This window comes from Ursus arctos, unplaced genomic scaffold (assembly GCF_023065955.2).
Source record: "Ursus arctos isolate Adak ecotype North America unplaced genomic scaffold, UrsArc2.0 scaffold_27, whole genome shotgun sequence".
Classification (NCBI taxonomy): Eukaryota; Metazoa; Chordata; class Mammalia; order Carnivora; family Ursidae; genus Ursus; species Ursus arctos.
The window spans coordinates 12,998,792-13,024,409 of record NW_026622952.1 but is presented as its reverse complement, the minus strand read 5'-3'; the positions used below and the strand labels follow the sequence as shown (position 1 = coordinate 13,024,409).

The following is a 25,618-nucleotide window of genomic DNA, read 5'->3' as shown; positions in this document are numbered from 1 at the left end:
TACCTATCAAAAAGATCTTTATTAAAAAAAAAAAACATTTTTCACTTTTTACGTTTTTATTTTAACCACCCAGCGCTCATCACAGGTGCACTCCTTAATCCTCATCGCCTATTTCATCCATCCCCCATCCACCTCCCCTCTGATAACCATGTTTATTCTCTATAGTTAAAGAGTCTGTTTCTTGGTTTGTCTTTATCCCTTTGCTTGTTTTGTTTCTTAAATTCCACATGAGTGAAATCATCTGGTATTTGTCTTTCTCTGACTTATTTTGCTTAGCTTTATACTCTTGCTCCATCCATGTCATTGCAAATGGCAAGACTGCATTCTTTTTTATGGCTGGATAATATTCCATTGTATATATACCACTCTTCTTTATCCATTCATCAACTGATGGACACTTGGGCTGCTTCCATATCTTGGCTATTGTAAATAATGCTGCTATAAACATCGGGGTGCATGTATCCCTTTGAATTAATGTTCTTGTATCCTTTGGGTAAATACCTAGTAGTGCAATTACTCGATCGTAGGGTAGCTCTATTTTTTAACATTTTGAGGAACCTCCATACTGTTTTCCATAGTGGCTGTAGCAGTTTGCCACCAATAGTGCAAGAGGGCTCCTTTTTCTCCACATTGTCAACACCCGTTGTTTCTTGTGTTGTTGATTCTAGCCATTCTGACAGGTGTGAGGTGATACCTCATTGTAGTTTTGATTTGCATTTCCCTGATGATGAGTGATGTTGAGCATCTTTTCATGTGTCTGTTGGCCATCTGTATCTTCTTTGGAGAAATGTCTGTTCATGTCTTCTGCCCATTTTTAATTGGATTATTTGTTTTTTGGGTGTTGAGTTTTATAAGTTCTTTACATATTTTGGATACTAACCCTTTATCAGATCTCAAAAAGAACTTAAAGCATTAAAGACCTCTGAAATGTCTTTAAAGTTTAATTTCTAGAAATACAGCAGAACAAATATTCCTACTTAATAGACTTTAGAGTTTGAATTGTGAAATGTTCAGTGTGGCAAGGTGGACTGTAGAGGTAGAAAACAGTCATATGACTTTGTTTTCAACATAGTGATAAATGATGTCAGCTAGGAAAAATACAGATCATTGAATGCCTTACGGCATACATTTTTATCTAGTTTTCATTTGGTACATTATAATATGGCACATTCCAAAACCTATTATATGCAGAGAGCAATCCTTTTCTAATCCTTTATGTCCATATGTTCCCAAGGATATCAACATTAAAGTGTTTACCTCCTTGAGCTCAATCAAGGTATGGCATAATTTTAATGTGAACCCTTTATTGTCCTGTAAGATCAGGGCATCACTGATTTTATGGAGAACAGGTAATTCTCATTTCTTAATTAGTAGTCTGCTCTTTCTCTTCCACATTGAGTACAGTATCCACAGTTATTCCTATGTCCTGCAGTGACCAGCCTCCCTCCATTTCCAGAGGCCGTCTGGGAAAGGAAGTAGTAAGGCTGTATCGGGATGTGTGGTACCCAATTTTCATCATCCAGTCAAATAAGACCTAAAAGATAAAAAGTTTAGCTATCAAATACTGTGCACAGTTGTGTCTCTCTAGATCACCATGATATTTTATAATTCTTTCATTGTTAAATCATGCCCCTAGGAGTAATGAAACAGAACCTTCTAGAGTTTAAAGGAAAATAGCATGCCAAGAATTGTGAGATGCAAATAACCTTTAATACCCTTCTGAAGTTTCAGAAAAGGCCTAGGGACTAAAGGCACCTATAGACAGCAGGGGCATTTAACAAGTAGCAAAACCTCAACCCTAGGAAATGGAAAGGTTATTCAATTAAAAAGTTACGAACAAAAGGTTAGCACTTAGGAAAAAAGTTATTTAGATCAAAATCGAAGCCAACAGTAAAAAATCACTCAGGAACTTTGTCACCAGAGACATGCCCAGGCCCAGTGACTCTGCCTTATGATAGCCCAATTTTCAATGGGCTATTCCTATAAATTGAGAACATTTCCTGTTATGAAGATTTCCACAGTAATTGTGAAAACTTCCATTTCCTATTGCTTAAAAATGCCTGCCAAAGGACTGTTTGCTGCTTTAGGAAGAAAGCTGGATACTAGAATGTTCTTGGGAGAAGCTGGAGTATCAACTATAGATAATCTCTGACTTCTGCTAACTACCATCCAAGAACCTACTGATATTCCATGTAATAACCATACATCTAGGTCATAAAGCTTCATCATTTTCCAATATTTGGATACACCTTAATTAAACCAATTCCCACATAAACACTTATACCTTTGATCATTTGTCTTATTTTCCATAGAATAAATTCTCATCGATGAAATTAATGAACCAAAAGACATTTTTAAAGATTATACAAGGGGCACCTGGGTGGCTCAGCTGGTTAAGGTCGTGATGCCAGGGTCCTGGGATCAAGTCCTGCATCGGGCTCCCTGCTCAGCCAGGAGCCTGCTTCTCCCTCTCCCTCTGCCACTCCCCCTGCTTGTGCTCCCTCCTTCTCTTTCTCTCTCAAATACATAAAGTCTTAAAAAAAAAAAAAAAAAGATAATATGAGTAAATTATCCCATAGGAATAGTGGCCCAATTTATATTCACATGAACAATTAATGAGAATCACTGTTTTCTCCACACACTGGCCAAAACTGCATACTCTTCTCTTTAATCTTTGACAATCTGATAGGTAGAAAATTCTGTCCCATTTTAATTTGCACTTCTTTGATCCTAAGTAAGGCCAAAAATTTTTATCTGTCACTTGGTTTTTTTTCTTTAGGAAATCCTTCATTTTTTTTTTTAATCTTCCATTCTACTGTGGAGTTTACCTTTTCCTTAAGTAGTATAATAGCTCCCCATAAAGAAATGACTATTAAACATAGATGTAAAATATTTTTTCCAAAGTTTTAACTTTACGAATTTTTTCTTTTTCTTTTTTTAATAAGATTGTATTTATTTACTTGAGAGAGGAGAGAGAGATCACAAGCGATGGTGAAGGGCAGAGGAGGACGGAGAAGCAGACTCTCCACTGAGCAGGGACTCCGACTCAGGGCTTGATCCCAGGACCCTGAGATCATGACCTGAGCCAAAGGCAGACACTTAACCTACTGAGCTACCCAGATACCCCTGAACTTTTTCTTTATAGAATTTTACATTTCTATGTAGTCAAATCCATTAGTATTTTCCATTATAGTTCATAGCATGCTAGTCACGGAAGGCTAAATGCAACAATCAGGACAGAAAACAATTTAGATATATTTCTAATATAATGCATAATTAAGTATGCTTGAAAGTAGAAATACACCAAAATATTAGCAATTGGCCTTGGCATCAGGCTGCAGATCAAGTCTTTTTTCTCTCTACTTTTCTGTTTTCCAAATTATTGCTAATGAACACAGCACAGTTTTTAAGAGAGAAAAAAATCTATTAGAACAAAAGGAAATAACCTCTAAAGAATGATCTGAAAATTACATATAAACAATAGGGCTTAAGCTAATAACCCATCAAGGATAATGGGAACAAAGTTAATACTGGCTGCTTCCTAGGGATTTGAGAGCATCATATCTACCAAGCTGTGAAAATGTAATAAATAAACAAACAAACAAAAAAGGAAAATAACTGAAAAAAAATACAGAAATTACAGTTCAAAAAAATCCAGCATGCCTAATTACCCAAATTTCTGCAACACAGAGTACATATAAATGCCCTTTACCATCCCTGAAGGGAGACCCAGACAAGACAGTGGTAACACCTCCCCACTGCATGGGAGTAAACTATTGTCAAATTCAACAAAAATATTTCTCAATATGTGAATTGCCTCACCTGCGAACTGCAAGACTTAAAAAATCTTCTTCTCAGGACACTCCCACTTGGACAACGGAGAGCGACAGTAACTACCTGAGGAATAAAAATGTTCAAGTAAGAATTCCAATCCGCTGCTCTTTGCAATTCCAAAATTGCTACTCTTATGAAACGTCTGTAATTCTAAGCAGCATGTGTAGGGTTTTGTAGGCACTGAGCTCTGAGAGTAGTGGGCCAACATAAAGGTCGAGATAAAATTCACTCTAAATATAAAAATGCCTTCTGAAACGGAAGAACATTTTCCTATTGACTGAGGAGATCAGTGACAGGGCCTTCTGGAGAGGACATCGGAAACTAGATGCTTCTGTCTGTCCAGATAATATCAAGGTTGTTCATGGGCTTCAAAATTCATCTACCAAACCAAGACGATCCAGTGCCGCCTCAGAGTCTACAGACGAGAAAAACCCTGCGCTGGAAGGAAACAAAGTTTCCCAAGTTACTCTATCCTTGTAAGCTGTGCCCAGAGGAGCCGGTCCTAGTTGCTAGATGTGCTTTACGTATTGAGTTTCCCCATCATTTCTCCCTGATTAAACAGTTAAGTAGCTAAAAAGAGCTTGCAAACTGCTAGTTAATATTAAAAGACATTCAAAACAAAAAACGATGAGGAAGTAATTTTTTCTGATGTTTATTAAATAACAAATGTCAGGAAACCCTTTTTTTAAAGATTTTATTTTTGCGAGAGAGAGCGAGCACGAGCGGGGGGAGGGGCAGAGGGAGAAGCAGACTCCCTGCTGTGCAGGCAGCCCGACCTGGCACGGGATCCCAGGACCCTGAGAGCACGACATGAGCCAAAGTCAGACACTTAACCGACTGAGCCACCAAGCTGCCCCTCCTCTCATTTTAAAATTCTTACCATATTATTTAGAACTCTGTGGATGGTTGTAATACTAAACAGGCACAAAAAGAATTAGAGTGTACTGCTTAGGTAAGAATTGCATTAATTATGTTTCAGATCCCTCCCTCTCCTACCAGAAATCCATGGAGTCCTTAGTTCGCTCATCTATTAGTCCGCTCCTAAATGCAAGCAGGCTTTGGCTAGAACAGGAATTTTCTTATGGCTCGTTATCATAGAGTCACAGGCAGCACACATACAGAAATATACAGACGTATATAGAGAAAGCTCCACCCAGTCTGTCCTGTAGGAATGAGGGCATGTCTTTTAGAGCCAGAGTAAATTCATAAAAGGTGTTCCCTGTCAAACTGGAGCTATAGTGAATTACATCTGTATGATAAATGGTTGTCATGGATACCAACCCAGCGCCTGATGAGAAGTGAGAATGTAGAGTGCGTAGGTCGGGACGGACATATCACAGACTTGAATTTGCTGGGTATAACAGAAAGGAATTAGAAGTTGTTTTTTTGGGGGGCGCCTGGGTAGCACAGTCGTTAAGCATCTGCCTTCGACTCAGGGCGTGATCCCGGAGTGATCCCGGCGTTATGGGATCGAGCCCCACATCAGGCTCCTCCGCTGGGAGCCTGCTTCTTCCTCTCCCACTCCCCCTGCTTGTGTTCCCTCTCTCGCTGGCTGTCTCTGTCAAATAAATAAATAAAATCTTAAAAAAAAAAAAAAAGAAGTTGTTTTTTTGTATATGTGTTTCTCCTGGAGGTTCGATGTCTGGACTGCACACTTTCACTGTCTCTTAATGACTTTTGGATTTTCCTCAGACGTCCAACGTCCTCAACTGAAATGTTGCGAATGTGTTGATAAAAATGAGACCCTCCCAGTGGCTTTCCTGGCAGCCTCAAAACCAGTTTTCAAGGAGTCTGACAGTTGCTGAGCTCTAAGACGTGGAAAACTTCAGCTTTAAAGATGAGTGCTCCCAGGACATTAGAGACCCATCTGGAACTCAGCCGGGCGACCGTATGAAGGCAGTAGACACCGCAGCAGCGCAGCTGGGCAGAGGGCAGGTCAACATGGAGTGGAGGTTCAGTCGGACCCCACCCCCCAAAACCCCAAACCGTCCTTCAACTCAAACATCTACACAGCAGCTGCCTTCTTCAGTTCCTCTTTTTTTTTTTAAAGATTTTATTTATTTATTCGACAGATAGAGACAGCCAGCGAGAGAGGGAACACAAGCAGGGGGAGTGGGAGAGGAAGAAGCAGGCTCATAGCAGAGGAGCCTGATGTGGGGCTCGATCCCGTAACGCCGGGATCACGCCCTGAGCCGAAGGCAGACGCTTAACCGCTGTGCCACCCAGGCGCCCCCAGTTCCTCTATCTTAAGGGGAAAACCACAATTTGAAGTCATCCGCCTATACTGATTCTGTTTTAATAAGTAACTCCTGGGGCGCCTGGTGGCTCAGTCGGTTAGGTGTCTGCCTTCGGCTCAGGCCCTGATCTCAGGGTCCTGGGTTCGAGCCCCACGTCGGGCTCCCTGCTCAGCGGGGAGTCTACTTCTCCCCCTCCCTCTGCCTCTCTGCCTACTTGTGCTAGTGCGCTTGCTCTCTGTCAAATAAATAAATAAAATATTGGGAAAAATATAACTAACTCCTTTGCTGACCTCAAGTTTGGACAAGCCCGTGTACCCTTCCTCTGCCCCCCTCAGTGGACAGACGGCAAGCTTCAAAACAGGACTGGAGCCGAGGCGCTTGAGATCACACCACATTCCAAACAGACCTAATTACGGTGCGATCGCATACACATGGGTGTGCTCTTCTCTTTCTAAACCCACACCGAGAGCAGACACACTCACTTGATGTTAAAGAAAACAGAAAACGTATTTAATTTCCAAAGGAAAAAAATAAGCTTACTTCTTCAGCTGTTTCAGGAGGTTCTTCAGGTAGATCAAGAACCTAAAGATAAATAAGGATTTGTACGGCGAATGTAAACATTTTGAAGAAAAAAATAATAATCTCAGCGAAACAAGTTCCTTTTAATATAGAGTTTACGCATATCGAAGCTTAATGAAATCTTTTAATAGACATTTATAAAAAACTCATAATACAAAAGAGCTCAATTAATAAACATTTTTGGGGAAGCAACTTTGTGCAAAATAGATGATAATAACAGGAGGTGAGATGACAGCTACCTGTCTATGCACATGTAAAAATCTTATTTTTATGATATTCCAAGATACTATATAAAATATATTATTTAAAGAAACAGAAGATAAATATTAAGTTCAACAGACCCCCAAATTTTAGGTGTGTATATGTATATATATATATATATATATGCACGTTTTAAGTGCGTATATTTTCCTTCATTGGCACTTCTAGGGGACTGGATAACCACCATTCACTTTGGTTGTCCTCACGATTTACTCTGGTTTCCCTATTTCTATTTATCCATTACAAAACCAGGTGTTCAGACTATTTTCTCTCATTAAACACTGTTGCCAACAATTTCACCTTCAGGGATGCTTTTTGTTTTTTAATACCCAGACTCGTGTTTTATAGCATTTTATCTAACCAACATTAATTGCATTTTATTAAATAAACCATTTGTTTTTCTTTGGTATCAAAAGCATAGGTGACTGTCAACCGAAATTTACCATCAACTTGAGATGACTCGTGTTATTAACAAAAACCAAAGAACTCTGAAGTGTAAATTCAGTTCATTAGATCTTTTTGAGATGCTAGAAATAGTTCGGTGACCTGACTGCCACCTTCAAGCCCCACTAAGGGACCAAGAAACCTCAGACAGAGAAGTAACACATTAGAAAATATTTTCAGGGGAATAGAGGGCCTCCCAGCTTTCCCTAAGAGTCAGCGCAGAGATTCCCCATTTCCTACCTTTGCCACCTCCAAATGAGAGTCAACCTGGGGACTGAAGATTTGAAAGACCAGAAGGAATAATAAATCAGAGCACCGTTCCAAAGCGAATGGCTTCTAACCCATTTCCTAGCAGGGCCACTGAGAAAAATGACACTCACTAAATATGGGTTAATCATGTCTTACCTACCTGTAGGAATCTTTCTGTTAATAAACATTATATTTTTCATTTCTACATAACTGAATTCCTTCATCAAAAAGAACTGAGTATTTTCAAAACCTATTAGCATTTTTTTCATAGCTTCCTTCTAAGTGGCATTCAGAACGTTAATACCAAAAAGGAAAAGTGATTTTCAATGACGCTGATCCCTTTGTAAGGTAGTGGGAAGATACCATCTGGATTAAAAGCCAGTCCTGTTCTTCACTCAGTATGCCACCTGGCCCAGAGCAATATTCCTACCGCACACTGATACAATTACATGAGTGGGCATTTAGTAACGAACCTCCTTCTGCGTGGGCTGCTCAGCAGATGCTGAAATTCTGGTTACAGGCTTGGGCAAGTTTCGTCTCTTTGCTGCTTCTCTGTTTGGTGTTTCAAAAGATGTCTGACTCCCATCTTCAAGCACCAAATCTTCGTCACCCTGGACAAAAACAACAGACAATTTCTAAATGCTCTCTACTACCAACTGTATTCTATTCATAGTGGTTATTTCTTTTACCCTGATGGCATTTCAGTAAAAAATAGAATTTACTTGGCGTGCCTGGCTGGGTCAGTTGGTAGAGCATGTGACTCAATCTCAGGGTCATGAGTTCAAGCCCCATGTTGGGCATGGAGACTACTTTAAAAAAAAAAAAAAAAAAAGAATTTAGTCCTTATTAGGCCCAGAAATTTAAAGTATTATCTCCTTAGACAAGAAAACATGGAGCTTAACATCTTGTAGAAGCTGGGGTGCAGGTGGCTCAGTGGGCTAGATGTCTGCCTTCGGCTCGGGTCATGATCCCGGGTTCCTGGTATCGAGCCCCGCATCAGGCTCCCCACTCAGCAGGAAGCCTGTTTCTCCCTCTCCCTCTGCCTGCCTTTCCCCCTGCTTGTGCTCTCTCTCTCTCTCTCAAATAAATAAATAAAATCTTTAAAAAAAAAAGAAAAGGAAAAAAAAGAAAAGAAACTATCCTTATCCAGCTCTAGGGCTCCCTCTGATAAATACAAGGCTGAGAAGGATCTTTCCATTTTAACTGATCCCCAAGTTTTTTAGTAGGATGGAAGAAAGAGGAAAACCTGACTGATATCCTTTTCCCCTTTCATTAAAGGAAGCAAGACAGTGCAAGGGATTACGCCTCAAAAGGCTATGGAAATAGCACATGTATGTAAAAACATGCCTGTGTATGTGACCCTGCAATACTTTCCTAGCGGAACGTGGCCCCAGTATCCTGTTACATATAAACACGTTTAAGTTCTCAAATTCAAACTCTCATCTTTCTTTTGAATTAATCACTTTAGAAGGCAAAGGATTTTATTCCAGAAATCATGAAGATTACTTTGTATTAATATTACCCATTAAAACTTTTTTCTGTGCAAAATAATTAACTTCAGGGTCAGGTTCTCAGATACTTGCTTATTTAGTTCAATAATGCCTTCTTCCCACATCTACTGACTTGTAAACATTCTCTTCATCAGCTGTAAATGGCCACCATTTTGGTGGGCTGTTTTCCCCATTCCTTTGTCCTAAGAAAACTTGGAAGGAGCAAGGACAATGGGAGTCAGGAGATCTTCATGCTCACCAATTAACTGGCCAAATTAGGCTGTCTGACTGCAAAGTACTGGGCTCCATCAGCTGATGTCTATCCTTTCTCTCAGCAAATAACATTCCAATTCTCACATTCTTGATAGTCGTAAGGGCCTTAAGTCATAACAATGCCAACAGTCTGCTCTGTCCCTGACTTCTTGTCGTCCCCACCAACTAGGTTAAAATATAAACTAGGAGTGCCATGAATAGCCTAAAAGCAAGGGACAGAATGACTAATTCACATTGTGACCATTTCAGAAAAAGATGTAGCCTGCTAAAACCAGGCTGTCAATGTCCAACGCCACCACACCCAACGGAAGACACTCATCTCAGAAGTGAAATCACTCCCCAGAGCAGGTGCATTTCACGTGGCACATCTTTCACAGTAATTTCATTACCCACCCTTGAGTGATTTATGGCATGTATACCACTAGGAAATGAATAAAAACTGATTCTGCTTCACACTAAAAATCCTTTTAACCTTTAGGGGATCATTTTCTTTACAAGATGGTAAAAGGTCCAATATAAACAGAAAGCAAAAAACAAAACAAAACAAAATCCAGAAAGTGTTTGGGACAGAAATGATCTTATACATAAGATCTGTGACCAGTTACTCTAAAACTTAATTCCTTTGTGAACATCCTTTTTCCTCTGTAACAGAATTGTGAACTTCCAGTAGCAAATGACGAAGTTCAGACTCAGTGCCAAAGGAAAAAACAGCCGAAGGTTAATTTGGCTTTACAGAAACAGAGCCAAACATAATGAGTATAATGTGAGCTTATGGGACCAGGGAGATCTTACTTAAGGAAAGATCTGAATTTCCTCGTATAAAATATGGTGATTAGTCAACAGTTTTCTCAAAGACTACCTTATGTTAGAGCTTCTGAAGCATCTGTTACATGCTGTTTCAGCACCAAAAGCATTTAGCCCCTCGACACATAGATATGCTCTATGTACAATCATGATGAGTAAAGACTTCTAAAAAACAGACCATACTAACAGTTTAACATCATTTGAAACTTTTAAAAAATATGTAATATACATACACATTATATGTACTTAAACATTGCATATGATATACACCTACTGCATATATGTAATAGTAGAATTCATAATAAAAAGTGAAAATATTTTCTAACCCCAAGTTTATGACCATTGCTCAACTTCCAGGTTTCACCCGTCATCTGATAAAAGCGCTCTTCCAGTTTTCTCAACTTCATCTCCTGGTGAGGTTTTAGAACGTTCTCTATGTATCTGCTGGTCTGTTCCAAAAAAAAAAAAAAAAAATGAGGCGTTGTTATTACAATATTCCTAAGATTTTATGTTGTCTATAAAGTTGTAAATAAGAACCAGGTGAAGAAATTGTGCTTTCACACTAACTCAATTTTGCCAAAAAAGCAGCATCCTTCACTTTAACAGCACTCTCTAAAAATCTACATTTATACGTAATGCCAATAAAAATAAATGTTCTATATTTATGCTTATTTGGCAGTCTGCCGCTATCACCTTTAATGTGCTTTCATTTCTTTTTCTTTTTCTTCAATGAGATTTTATTTTTTTAAGTAATCTCTACACCCCACATAGGGCTCGAACTCACGACCCTGAGATCAAGAGTTGAGCACTCCACTGACTGAGCCTGCCAGGCGCCCCTTTACTACGTTTTCAGTGCGATGGACACTTACTAGGAGGTAGGGATGCAAAATGCCTAGGACGTGATCCCTGACTTCTAGGAGCTTCAAGTCAGAGCCATTTGTCGAAGGCATGATGCCCAACGCATGACGTCACCTGGAAGAGCGTTCATTGAATAGCTTAATCACAGTAAAGTTGAACATACTTTTGGTCTTAAATGGAGATTCTGGTTTTAAGATGACAAGAGTGAAATTTCTGCCTCCCTCTCCTCTTGAAACTCACCCCTGAAGGACCAAGGGAACAAGAAAGAGAAACCTAAATTCCATCCCTGGTGAAACAAAGAAATACTATACGCACCAAACCCGCTGTATGAAAGGACCTACGGAGGAGGGGTAACTGATACAACACAGTGAGAAAGCCGCAGCTGGTACGTGCAGAGAACAGGATGAAGCCAGGCAGGGCGTTCCTGAGACCCGGGCCAACCGAGGAAGAAGACACACAGATACCATGGCAGGAACACGGGGTGAGGTGCAGTGCTGAAAATGGGGAGTGGCGGGGGAAGCCGCATCTCAACCAGAGTGTGAACCAGAGAGGCTACAGAGGCCCAGATCGCAGTCTTAGTGACAAGCACGAGTGCAAACTTGACCAACCGAGTACATGAGCCACCTTCCCCACTTGACTCAGATTGCTGGCAGCCCGGCTTTAACCCCCAAGGCGAGAGGATGGAGGACCCCTCTCTGGAGAAGGTGAATTGCAAAAGAACAAAGAGACAGTGAGTGACAAAGCTAAACTACTCCTCCATCACATCACCCTACACCAGCAGACAACCCGTCAAACCCTGCCCACATACACAGAAATTCCAAGTCACCTTATTTTCCTTTTCTGTTTTGTTTAAGCAGGACTTATGAACAGTAAAGAACTCAAAGCCTGATGAAATTTACAAATGCATGCTCCATCAGTTAGCTTTGTAGTGTATCTCTTTTTTTTTTAATTTTATTTATTTATTTGAAAGGGAATGAGAGAGAGAGAGAGCGCGCGCGCGTGAGTAGGGGGAGAGGGAGAAGCAGACCCCCCTGCTGAGCAGAGAGCCCAATGCAGGGCTCGATCCCATGACTCTGGGATGCTGACCTGAGCTGAAGGAAGTCGCTTAACCAACTGAGCCACGCAGGCACCCCTTAGTGCATCTCTCTTAAAGCTAAAAGGACCGAGCCGAGGATTATCACATGATTTAAGTCTCCAACACAAAAAGTGGAGACTATAATTAACAGAAAGAAAGGAATCTGAAAAACCACACTGGAATTCTGAGGTTAATGGTGCAATATTTCAAAATTCTAGGGATTTTCAATCTGCAATTCTATGCCAAATCAAACAATGAATCAAGTGTCAGAAGAGAAAAACCACCTTTTTACAATGCCACGCCTCAAAAATGTTACTGATCAGCAGACACATCTCTGCACAAGTTGGGCACTTCGCCATGCACGTACGTACACTACACTGAGTAGTTTGTTCAAAGATTTATTTGAATTTTCGTTTGTTCAAAGAGAGAACTTTAATGGGGGAAAGACTTTTGCCAAACAGAAGAGTCCTAACTTTACACACCCATAGGAATTATGGACGCCAATTAGCAGATAGTTGGCATCTAGATGTAATTATAATTTACTAATTATCAGGCAAGGCTTTACAATTAACAGTTCCTTCCACAGGAAATAACATAAAACTTTGTAAGTTCAAATATTTACAAGAGAGTTTCTTACAAAAGATCTTGTAAGGATACTTTTATTGTTCTAAATTCAGATCAGCGTAGTTACAAATGTAGTAATCTCCCATCTCCCAACAAATACATAGGTTTTTACTCTTGTGGTTTGTTTTCAGCCTTCACTTGTTTACTTAAAAAGGAGTAATTTGTTCACCAGAAGAACAAGTTGTTTAGATGCTGAAACACGCTGATAACAAGTTGATAGCCTTCAAAATATTAATGCCCCTGTACCAAGGCCTTTGTAAAGGGTTTATGTTTTTAATATTTAGGTAAAAGTCCACAGGACTCTCCTCTTTCACAAAGGTTAATCATCAATCTGGCAACGGCCTGAGTGCTGACAGTTCAAGGTCAAGAAAGTGTTAGGTAATCATCCACAGTAAATGTAATTCCTAGCTATCAAATACAATCTTGAATAGGATACAGCAAAAGCAATGCTCAGAGGGAAAGTTGTAGCTGTAAACACCTAATTAAAGAATAATGATCTTAAATCAATAAGTTAACTTTACACCTTAAAAAACTGTAAAAAGAACAAACTAAATAGAACAGAAGAACCACCAGAACCAAAACTGGTTCTTTGAGAACAGACAAACCTTTAACTTGACAAAGAAAAAGAGAAGACAAATAACTAAAATCAGAAATGTGAGGATATTACTACCAACCTTACAGAGATAAAAAGGATTAGAAAAAGAGTATTAGAACAATTGTAGACCATCAAATCAGAAAACCAAGATGAAGTAGACAAATTCCTAGAAACACACAAATTGCCTAAACTGATTCAAGAATAAATAGGAACTCTCACTATGGACTATGAGAAACAAACTGAGGGCTACAGAGGGGAGGGGGGTGGGGGAATGGGATAGACCGGTGATGGGTAGTAAGGAGGGCACATATTGCATGGTGCACTGGGTGTTATACACAACTAATGAATCATCGAGCCTTGCATCGAAAACCGGGGATGTACTGTATGGTGACTAACATAATATAATAAAAAATCATTATTAAAAAAAAAAAAAAAAAAAGAATAAATAGGAACTCTCAACAGACCTAACAAAAATACTGAATCAGTAATTAACCCCCCCCAATAAAGGACAGATAGATTCACAGGTGAATTCTATCAAACCTTTAAAGAAGAGTTAACATGGATCCTGCTGAAATTCCAAAAAATAAAAGATGTGAGAACAATGCCTAATTAATTCTGCGAGGTCAACATCATCCTGACACCAAAGCCAGGCAAAGACTCTACAAGAAAAGTACAGATGTCTGCCTTCGGCTTGGGGCGTGATCCCAGGGTCCTGGGATCAAGCCCCGCATCAGGCTCCCTGCTCTGCTAGGAGCCTGCTTCTTCCTCTCCCACTCCTCCTGCTTGTGTTCCCTCTCTCGCTGGCTGTCTCTCTTTCTGTCAAATAAATAAATAATATCTTAAAAAAAAAAAGGATTATATGCCAGCTAAGTGCGATTTACCCCAAGAATGCAAGATGTTGCAACGTAAGAAATGTAATACAAATTAATAAAACAAAGGGGGAAAAACCACATGATCATCTCAACTGATACAGAAAAAGCATTTGACAACACTCTTTATGACAAAAATACTCAGAAACTAGGAATAGGAAGGAACTTGCTCAGCATGACCAGTATCTAGAAAGAAACGCATACCTAACATCACATTCAATGGTGAAAGACTAAACCTTTCTAAGACCAGGAACAAGGTAAGGATGCCTGCTTTCACCACTGCTATTCAACACTGTTTAGAAGTTTTAGCAAGAACAACAGGCAAGAAAAAGAAATAAAAAGTACCAATTTTGGAAAGAAGGAAGTAAAACTATCCCCATTCTCAGATGACATGATCTTATGTAGGCATACATTGGAGAGATTGCAGGTTCAATTTGCAATAAAGTAAATATCTCAATGATGCAAATCAAATTAATTTTCTGGTTTCCCGGTGCATTTAAAAGTTGTATTTATACCATACCGTAATCTACCAAATGTGCAATAGCATAACATCTACAAAAAAGTACATACCTTAATCTAAAAATACTTTATAAGTTAAAAAATGCTAACCATTATCTGAGCTTTCAGTGAGCTGTAATCACCGATCACAGATTACCATGACAAATATAATAATAATGAAAAAGTTGGAAATATTGCAAGAATTACTGAAATGTGACAGAGATACAAACTTAGCAAATGCTGTTGGAAAAATGGCACCAAGAGACTTGCTCAATGTAGACTTGCCATAAACCTTCAATTTGTATTAAAAGAAAAAGTATCGGGGGGCGCCTGGGTAGCGCAGTCGTTAAGCGTCTGCCTTCGGCTCAGGGCGTGATCAGGGCGTGATCCCAGCGTTCCGGGATCGAGTCCCACATCGGGCCCTCCACTGGGAGCCTGCTTCTTCCTCTCCCACTCCCCTGCTGTGTTCCCTCTCTCGCTGGCTGTCTCTCTGTCACATAAATAAATAAAAAAATCTTTAAAAAAAAAAAGAAGAAAAAAAAAAGAAAAAAGTATCTGCGAAGCACAATAAAGTACAATAAAACAAGATTTGCCTGTATATAGAAAATCTGAAGAATCCACACACAGCAACCACCAGGGCTAATAAACAATGAACAAGTACAGGGTATAAGATCAATACACAAAAATCATTTGTATTTCTATATACTAGCAATGAAAAATCAAAAAAGGAAATTAAGAAAACAACAATTACATTGAAAACAGCATCCAAAATAAAATATGCAGAAATAAACTTAGCCAAAGGGGTGAAAACTATGCACACTGAAAACTATAAAACATTGCTGGAAGAAATTAAAGATATAAATACATGGAAAGGCATTATAGGTTTATGGATTGAAAAACAATATTATTAAGATGCCAATGCTAGGCAAAGCAAAGAAGACTTAATATTATAAAACGTCAATATTACCCAAAGCAATCTATGGATTTTGATGTAATCCTTCTCAAAATCCCAAAGGCGTTTTTCACAGAAATGGAAAAGCCAACTCAAATTCATATGAAATTGCAAAGAGCCCCAAATAGCCAAAACAATATTGAAAAAGAAACTGAACCCCCACCTCCCACCATATACAAAAATTAACTCAAAGTGGGTTAATAACCTAAATATAAAAGCTAAAACTCTACAACTCTTGGATGAAAATATATAGGAGTAAATCTCCATGACTTTCGATTTGGCAATTGATTCTTAAATAGGATACCGAAAGCATGAGCAATAAAAGAAATAGATAATTGGATTTTCATCAAAACTTTTGTGCATCAAAGGACGTTATCAAAAGAGTGAAAAGACAACCCACCCAATGGGAGAAAAATACTTGGAAATTATGTAACTGATAAGAGTCTAGTATTCAGAATACATAAAGAACTCCTATAAAAAACAAAAAGACAACGCAATCCAAAAATGAGCAAAGAACTTGAACAGACATTTCTGCAGAGAAGATGTAAGGATAGACATTTCTCCAACAAGCACATGAAAAGATGCTCAACATCATTAGTCATTAGGGAAATGCAGATCAAAATGTGATACCATGTCATACTCATTACAGTGGGTATTTAAAAGGGGGGGGGTGGAATAATAAATGTCAGTGAGGATATGGAGAAATCAGGCCCCTCAGAAACTGCTGGTAAGAATATAAAAAGGTATAGCTGGTGTAGAAAATAGTTTGGTGGTTCCTCAAAAAGAAAAAAATTACCATATGACTCAGCAATTCCACTCCTATGTATATACCCAAAAGAACTCAAAACAGGTACTCAAAGACTTGTGCCCAAATATTCATAGCGGCACTATTCATAACAGCTAAAAGGTGGAAACAACCTAAATGTCAATCAGCAAATGAATGGATAAACACATGTTGATATATCCATATAATGAAATATTATTCACCCACAAAAAGGAATGAGGTATTGATACATGTATATGGATGAACCCTAGAAAACATTATGCTAAGTGAAAGAAGCCAAACACAAAGGTCACACGTTATATGATTCCATTCATATGAAATATCCAGAATAGAAAAATTCATACAAACAAATTGGAAGTGCCTGGATGGCTCAGTTGGTTGGGTGGCCGACTTTTGATTTCAGCTCAGGTCATGGTCTCGGGGTCCTGGGATTGATCCCTGCATTGGGCTCTGCACTCAGTGGGGAGTCTGTTTGAGGATCTTTTTTTCTCCCTCTCCCTCTGCCCCTCCCCCGGTTCACTCTCTCTCAAATAAATAAATTTTTCTTTTTTTTAAGATCTGATTTATTTTTTATTTATTTTTTTTTTGGTAAAGATTTTATTTATTTATTTGACAGAGATAGACACAGCCAGCGAGAGAGGGAACACAAGCAGGGGGAGTGGGAGAGGAAGAAGCAGGCTCATAGCTAAGGAGCCTAATGTGGGGCTCGATCCCATAACGCCGGGATCACGCCCTGAGCCAAAGGCAGACGCTTAACCGCCGTGCTACCCAGGCGCCCCTGATTTATTTATTTGACAGAGAAAACAGGAGAAGGCGGAGCAGCAGGCAGAGGGAGAGGGAGAAGTAGGCTCCCCCCAGGACCCTGAGATCATGACCCGAGCCAAAGGCAGATGCTTTTAACAACTGAGCCACCCAGGCGCCTCTAAATAAATAAATCTTAAAAAAACAAAACAAAACAAAACAAACCACCAGAAAGCGGACTGGTGGTTACCAGAGGATGGAAGGAGTGGGGAAAGGGGAAGTGATTATTTAATAGGTGTGGGGTTTTCTTTTGGGTTAAAGAAAATATTTTGAGGGGCGCCTGGGTGGCACAGCGGTTAAGCGCCTGCCTTCCGCTCAGGGCGTGATCCCGGCATTATGGGATCGAGCCCCACATCAGGCTCCTCTGCTATGAGCCTGCTTCTTCCTCTCCCACTCCCCCTGCTTGTGTTCCCTCTCTCACTGGCTGTCTCTCTGTCGAATAAATAAATAAAATCTTTAAAAAAAAAAAAAAAAAAAAGAAAATATTTTGAGACTAGATAGAGGTAGTGGTTGCATAATACTAAAAATGTTCTAAATGCCACTGACCTATACATTTTACATAAGTTTATTTTTTTTATTTGGTAATTTTATGTCATGTGAATTTGACCTCAATAATGAAAAAATCTGAGCACAAACACAGAAAGCAATAGACCTCAATTTTAAATACCCCAGATATTCTGTATTCTCTTTATATACACTGTCTAAAAAATTATGCTTTACCTTTTCACCCTGTGCCTCTTGTTGTTTTTTTCTGACAAGTTTTTGCCTTTTCTCATTCTTCTCTTCTTCTTCTAAGACAGCAAAACATAAAAGTGCTTTTTAATTCTCTGAAAATAGCCTGTAGATAACATTTCAGGAGAGACAAGCCTTCAAAAAACAGACTGTAATTTTTGAAACAATGAAAATGAGATATATGCAGACAGTTCAAACAAAGAAATCCACAAGTAATATCTATAAGAAATCCACAGGTAAAATCTAGAAGAAAAGGTCTGTTCTGAAACAAAAGTTCTCTGACATGTATTAATATCATGTTATAGTTTTGGTGAGGGGGCTTCAAGAACGATTATGGGGGCATCTGGGTGGCTCAGTGAGTTCCAGTCCTGCAGTGGGCTCCACACCTTACTTAAAAAAAAAAAAGTTGGATTTTAAGTGCAGGCCCTTGATAGGGCGTCAGCAGCTCCAAGACATCGATGGAAGCTCATTACTGCCCCTGGGTGTGGAATGCTGCACTGCAGATACGAGTACCATTTGGTCACCCTCCGACATGACCATAAAAGCAACATGCCTGGGTGCCTGGCTGTCTCAGTCAGTGGAGCGTGCGACTCTTGATCTCGGGGGGTTGTGAGTTCGAGCCCCAAACTGGATGGAGAGACTGCTTAAAAAAAAAATACAAAATCATAAAATCATTAAAAAAAAAAAAATAAATGCAACATGCCTAGACCCCAAAGCTGGGGTGTGTTTGGGAACTCCCATGATTGAACCAATATTAAGTTATTAGCCACTGAATGGCAAGAGAAAGGATTTTTGCTGTTGTATGACCTTTTTTCATTCTGGGTATACTAAATTAGTTAATTATTTTAAGTACACCCCCACACCCAGTGTGGAGCCCAACACGGGCTTGAATTCAAAACCCTGAGATCAAGACCTGAGCTGATATCAAGAGTCCGATGCTTAACCAACTGAGTCACCCAGGCGCTCCCACTAAGTTTCATTTAAATTAATTTCATTTAACTGTATTCCCTTGAGGAATTATCCATCTTTTTGGAAAATATATCCTTTAACTTGCCTGGCTCCTTAAATAGGAGCATTCCTTTCTGTCAACTATGTCCTCTCCTAGCAATAAATATTTCCTCAAGTTTATTAAGGAAAGATTAGGGCAGCAGCAAAGCACATAGGAAATCAGAAGGCCCAGTCTGGCCACTAATTTACCATGAGATGAGTCAGACTTAGTGATCTTAAGACTCCCTCCTGACTCTGAATCAAAGACTATAGCTTCTAAATAAATCAGTAACAGGTGATTAAGGAGCTTAATCCTTTTTTTTTTCCTAAGTAGGCTCCACACCCAGTGTGGGGCTTGACCTCGTGACCCTAAGATCAAGAGTCACATGCTCTACTCATTGAGGCAGCCAGGAGGCCCAAGGGGCTTTAATCCTTAAAACCACTGAGAACTGACTACTACTTTTTTTTTTTTTTTAAGATTTTATTTATTTATTTGACAGAGAGAGAGAGGCAGCCAGCGAGACAGGGAACACAAGCAGGGGGAGTGGGAGAGGAAAAAACAGGCTCCCAGCAGAGAAGCCCGATGCGGGTCTCCATCCCAGGACCCTGGGATCACGCCCTGAGCCAAAGGCAGACGTTTAACGACTGACCCACCCAGGTGCCCCGAGAACTGACTACTTCTGAACTTTTGATAGACTTCATCACGCAAATCTTTACAAAACGTGGAGGATTAAAATTTTGGATGAATCTGAAGGCTTGTATCTCAATATCTGATGACACTAGGGAAGACAGAAGGTGTATAAACAAGCTGATTTTTTACTCATTTGAAGAAAATCCAATAATTTGGCACTTTATACAGTCTTAATTAGTTCTTTTTATTTTAAGATTTTATTTATTTATTTGAGAGAGAGACAGCAAGAGAGAGAGCACAAGCAGCGGGGAGCCTGCTTCTTCCCGCTGAGCAGGGAGCCCTCTGGCACAGGTCAATCCCAGGACCCTGAGATCATGACCTGAGCGGGAGGCAGACGCTTAACGGACTGAGCCACCCAGGCGCCCAGCTTCTAACTCTTTTAACTCTGTTAAGGGCTTTCAACAGTTAAAAGTAAAACTTTTTACTTATCAAAAATAAGAACAAGCGTGGGGCCCCTGGGTAGCACAGTCGTTAAGCGTCTGCCTTCAGCTCAGGGCGTGATCCCGGCGTTGCGGGATAGAGTCCCACATCGGGCTCCTTCGCTGGGAGCCTGTTTCTTCCTCTCCCACTCCCTTGCTGTGTTCACTCTCTCACTGGCTGTCTCTCTGTCACATAAATAAATTTAAAAAATCTTAAAAAAAAAAAAAAAATAAGAACAAGCGTGATTTCCTAACGTTAAGAGTAAGTGTGTAAGGAAAAACTGCCAAAGTGAAATGAACGATAAATTAGGTTGAAAAGCCTTTACAACGTAATGGTAGATAAGATTACCATTTGTTGAACAGCTTATAAGCTGAATATCAAAGAACAATTAAACTGCAAGATTTAGGGGCGCCTGGGTGGCTCAGTAGTTAATCATCTGCCTTTGGCTCAGGTCACGACCCCAGGGTCCTGGAAGTCTGCATCTCTCTCTCCTGCCCGTTCCAGCAGACTTGTGCGTGTTCTCTATCAAATACGTAAATAGAATCTTTTAAAAAATTAACTGCACAATTTAAAATTAGAGAATTTGCAATGTATCAACATAGAAACGGTATCATTTCAAATGTGTATATAAGGATAATGTACAATTTCGCATAAAAATGTTGGGTTTAGGGGCGCATGGGTGGCGTAGTTGGTTGAGTGTCAGACTCTTGGTTTCAGTTCAGGTAGTGATCTCAGGGTCGTGGGATCCAGCCCTGTGTAGAGCTGCAGGCTCAGGGAGGAGTGGGCTTGAGATTCTCCCTCTTCCTCTGCCCCTCCCACTCATGTGTGTGCTTGCTCATGCTCTCTCTCTCTAAAAAGAAACAAATAAATCTTTTTTAAAAATTGGGGGATTTATAGTTCATTAAAAATCAAGACAAAAGCTGTAATGATTACTCTACCTTGAAATTGCACATCACCAATGAACAGTCAATGGTTCTTATTATGCAGAGTTTTAGAATCAATAAAGAAAGGAATTTCAGTAGAAAATTATAAAAGGGTAGCATAAACAATAAACTTACCTTTCAGATATACTTGGGACGATTTAAATGAATTAAGCCATGAGGTAGTCACAGAAATAATTAAAGTAAGAAGAGCAAGCAGTAAGAAAATCCGACCACACAGCAAAATTAGATCTTTAACTCCTTATAAAGATAAAAAAAAAAAAATTAAAATTCAAAACACTTTTGATACTAATAATAAATGAATGGTAAAGCATTAAGATTATTTAGAGTGGTATAGTAAAAGTTAATTTATGCAACTGTCTTATGATTTTTTTCATATAGTCTCCTTTGTGAGCTAAAACTCATCATGGTTGTCATTACCAGAATAAGTTTTCAGAAAACAAGTTTAGCATAGCTTGTGTCTCAGGAATATAGGTATAATTCAAGTGACTGGTTACATTATAAACATTATGACTATCAATAATGCATAATTCTGGTTTCCCTCTATCCAGAGAAGGAAATAAAATTATCCCACTGGGAATTAAACTGTAACAGTATCATCTTGTCAAATTCTCATTCTATTTAAAAACAGTCATTCTGAAACACGAAATTCATATTTCTCAAAGTTAAATTGCGCAACTGTGTACTTTTCTATTTCTCAATATTTATTCAGTCATTTGCAAGTAAAATTACTATACACATACATGTTTGTCTAGAAAAAAGTAAAAATTCAGTATTTTGTCTTATTGTAAGAAGATGAAAATTAAAGGAGCAAAAATGTAACAAATACCTATACTTTGTGTGACATAATTTACTAAATGGTGAGGGAGCAAATACAAAGTTGGCTTAAAAATGCTTTCTACCCTGCAGGAGTTTTTAGTTTTGTGGTTCTCAAAAGGTCCCAGGCAGAGGTACAGAGGAACCATTGCAATCAGGGCTGGTAATTAGTCAATTAAAGATTAAAGAAGGAATTATATATATATTATATATATATATATAAATATATATATATATAAATCTTTCTTTCTTGAAGTATAGTTGACTATACTTGTGATAAATATTTTGTTTTATTTTAATTAATTTATTTTTAAAAATTTTTATGTAAGTAATCTCTATATTTGATATGGGGCTCAAACTCACAACCCCAAGATCAAGAGCCACACCTTCTTCTGACTGAGCCAGCCAGGTGCCCCATAAATATTTCATTTTCAACTGAAAACTGATATATATGTTATCTTTTTAAAAAATAGCAATTTAAAGTTGTTTAAAGAAATACCTGTTTGGGGGCGCCTGGGTGGTTCAGCTGGTTAAGCGTCTGCCTTCAGCTCAGGTCATGTCCTGGGATCAAGCCCTGCATCAGGCTCCTTCCTCAGTGGGGAGTCTGCTTCCCCCTCTCCCTTTACCCCTCCCCCCTGCTGGTGCTGCTCTCTCTCTCTCAAATAAATAAATAAAATCTGAAAAAAAAAAAAAAAGAAAAGAAATACTTGTTTTGTTTTGCCTCACAGTCTCCAACTTTTGCCAACATTAGCTGTTGATTCAAGTGTTGTTCAAAACAACATCTAACTAAATCTAGGGTTTTACAAAAGTAATTTAATACCTATAGTACTGGTATTTAGGGAAATCAGAGTTATGGGATTTATGTTCCATTATACTGCTTCTTGTTCTAACAAGCAAGCAATCTGCAATGTCATATGGGAATATAAAAGAACTCGATTTGTGTGTACATCTTTCAAGTAACAATTTTTTTTATTAAATCAATTTCTTTGGTACTTATTCTCAAGAGCCCATGTGCAAGGCACTTCAAAGAATAAATGTGAGGAAGTAGCATTAATATATTTAGCTGTAAGTACAAGTAAAAATGGCAATGAAGGCTTTTACACAGTAGAAAAAGATAGGAATCATCTCTCAATGTCTGTCCAAAAATACAGCCCAGGTGAATGAACAGGTGGGGGAATTCTAATTTTCCAGCTAGGAATTCAATTAAGCAGCTCCAGCTAAGAATATTAGTATCTGTAAGTACTGTTCCACACGTAACTAGCCCCGCAGCCGTTGCACTGGGACGTATGATTTGTAAAACAGACTTAACCACTGTTACTGGATATTCAGAGAACGAATATCAAGAAAGCAACGTCATGGGGCGCCTGGGTGGCTCAGTCGCTAAGTGTCTGCCTACAGCACGAAGCCTGCTTCTCCCTCTCCCACTCCCCCTGCTTGTGTTCCCTCTCTCACTGCCTCTCTCTCAGTCAAATAAATAAATAAAATCTTTAAAGAAAAAAAAAAAAAAGAAAGCAAAGTCAGGGCACCTGGCTGGCTCAGTTGGTAGAGCATGTTACTGGTTGGTTGAGCACCACATTGGGTGTCGAAATAACTTAAAGAAAAACAAACCAAAGTAAACAACCATCAGTTCACAACTGACAGAAGAAAGGAGTTAACTAAGTGAAAAAATTCAGCAACTAGATGGAGCTGCTACCAGAAGCCCAGCTGCATTTTCTTGAATTTTTGGCCTGCTTTATTAAATGAGACAGTGTCGGGGTGCCTGCCTGGCACAGTCAGTACAGCATTCGACTCTTGATCTCAGGGTCATGAGTTCAAGCCCCATGTCAGGCATGGAGTCTACTTAAAAAAACAAAAAATCAAAAATTTAAAATAAACGAGTAAATAAATTAGGCATTGTGATAAATGATGGGAATACAAAAAAAAAATTAGATGTGGTCTCTGCCTTCAAGAACTGTATTTTCCTGATAGAGCTGATGATGTGAGATTTCCCTCTGTAACCACCTTCTCATTGACTAGTGACTCACACATTAAGGGCAAAGTGAAGAGAATCTAAATTAAGAGGTGGATACTCTAAAGGCAAGGGAGCAGGTAGATTCTGGAATAGGTTAAGTGTGAATTTAACATTTCCTTATGTCGTTTGGATAAAGGTCTTGTTAGATTCCAATACAGCCTGAGTGAGGAGGAGGTTTCCAGAGGGACTTTGCAGACTTTTTTTAAAAAGCATTTTAAGTTCTTATTTTCAGCAACATTTCTAGGTACCTGACTTCTTGGGAGTGGGGATAGAGAGAGGCAATACACAAAGCTAGGTTTCATCATGGTCTCTAACTTAAAAACTGAACATAAGGAGGGAGACATGCATGTAAACTCATGACTAACATATCCAAAAATGGACGGATTCTCCACAAGTCCACCATTTTCCTCTCAGTTTTCCCTTTATCACGGGCACTATCAACCACTTAAGGTTGTTCAACTTCACATGTAGGAGTCATTCTTGAATCCCTCCTTTCCCATTAATCCATCCACAAATCCTGTTGATTCTACTTTGTAAATATTCCAAATCTGTACACATTTCATGTTATCATCCTAGTCCCGGCCATCACCACTACTTGCCTACTTCAAAAGCCTCACTTGCTTCACAGCTTCCACTACGGCCTCCTTCCAAAACATTCACAGAATCCAGTAGCTGACTATCTACCTGGTAACCCCTATGCCCAGTGTAGGGCTTGAACTCACGACCTACGCAAGAGTCTCACGCTCCACTGACTGAGCTAGGCAGGCGCTCTTCCAGTGACTCTTAAAACCTTAGGGACGCGCTTAACCTTCCGTAGTCTGTTTCCTCAAGTGTGAGATGGCAATTATAATAGTACCCACCCCCACAGTTATAATACAGATTGGATGAGATAAGGTATAAACAGCATTTAAAGTTAGGCTTATAACAAGTACTCAGTGTATGTTATTATCTCGAGCCACTCCCCCTAAGTCTCCCCGATCCACCGACAGTGGTCTTCAACCTTTTCCTCTAATACGTCACAATTCCTTTTGTCTGGAATGTTTTTGACTCTGGCTCCGTATCATTTCCTTAAATTCCTCGGAAAGCCTACACCACACCACGTTATTTCCTTGTGAGCGTTCAAAACAATCTGAAAGCAGTGCCTACGTATGTTCCTGTGCTTTCGGCCAGACTTTCCCCTTGCACGCAAAACTGGAGCAACGCCTTCTCCGCCAAAAGCGGTCCGCCTTCCCAAAGCGGCGGGAGTCTAGCTCCCGGGGGACCCGGAGCCGGAAGAGAGAGGCGGACGCGATGCAGCCTGGGAATCCGAGTCCATGCAGCCCAGACAGGAGACGGCCGCCGACACAGGAATTCGACACAACACTCATGGGGAAGTTATTCGGGTGTGAGTGCCAGAAAGAAAAAGCCAACACTTACCTAGATCCGGGATCCCACGCCGGAGCTCCAGACACAAGAGCGGAAGAGCAGCGAGGAGGAAAATGCCCACCATCCCACTAGAAGCCATGGTGGCGGGAGCTCCGGGTCCGGGTGGAGCCCCGCCCCTTCCGGTTGCGCCTTCCTTTGGACGGTGGTGTGGAGCCCTTGCTAAAGCAGTGACTTCCAGGGAGAGCTAGACCCTGAAGCCGGGTCGTTGGTTCGACTGATAAAGCCCCTGTTTTTGAACTCATGATCTGTAGCCTTATATCAGAAGAAATGCAGGTCACCTCCCCACGTCACATAATGTCCAGGAGAGATGGCCTGTGTGGCAGCCCGCCTAGCCAAATCCTGTGAAATCAGAGCTTGGGTTCTAGCGG

At 39.7% G+C, this 25,618-nt stretch overlaps 1 protein-coding gene across 4 annotated transcripts; it reads right to left on the bottom strand.

The window, feature by feature from the left end:
* UBXN8 (UBX domain protein 8) lies at nt 1-25,369 on the bottom strand. Of its 4 annotated transcripts, none has more exons than XM_057303364.1 (9): nt 25,242-25,369; nt 21,116-21,238; nt 18,513-18,602; nt 17,948-18,018; nt 10,498-10,620; nt 8,078-8,215; nt 6,612-6,653; nt 3,823-3,897; nt 1-1,534 (listed from the first exon to the last, which is right to left on the bottom strand). In XM_057303364.1, exons 1-9 carry the CDS (start codon nt 25,327-25,329, stop codon nt 1,364-1,366), a joined length of 921 nt encoding a protein of 306 aa, XP_057159347.1. In that variant the 5' UTR covers nt 25,330-25,369; the 3' UTR covers nt 1-1,363. The 4 variants fall into 4 exon arrangements, with proteins under 4 accessions (XP_057159347.1, XP_057159348.1, XP_026364164.2 ...); XM_057303365.1 differs by having other exon boundaries at nt 18,513-18,599; XM_026508379.4 differs by lacking the exon at nt 18,513-18,602 and having other exon boundaries at nt 25,242-25,366.
* Nucleotides 25,370-25,618: the final 249 nt, after the last annotated feature.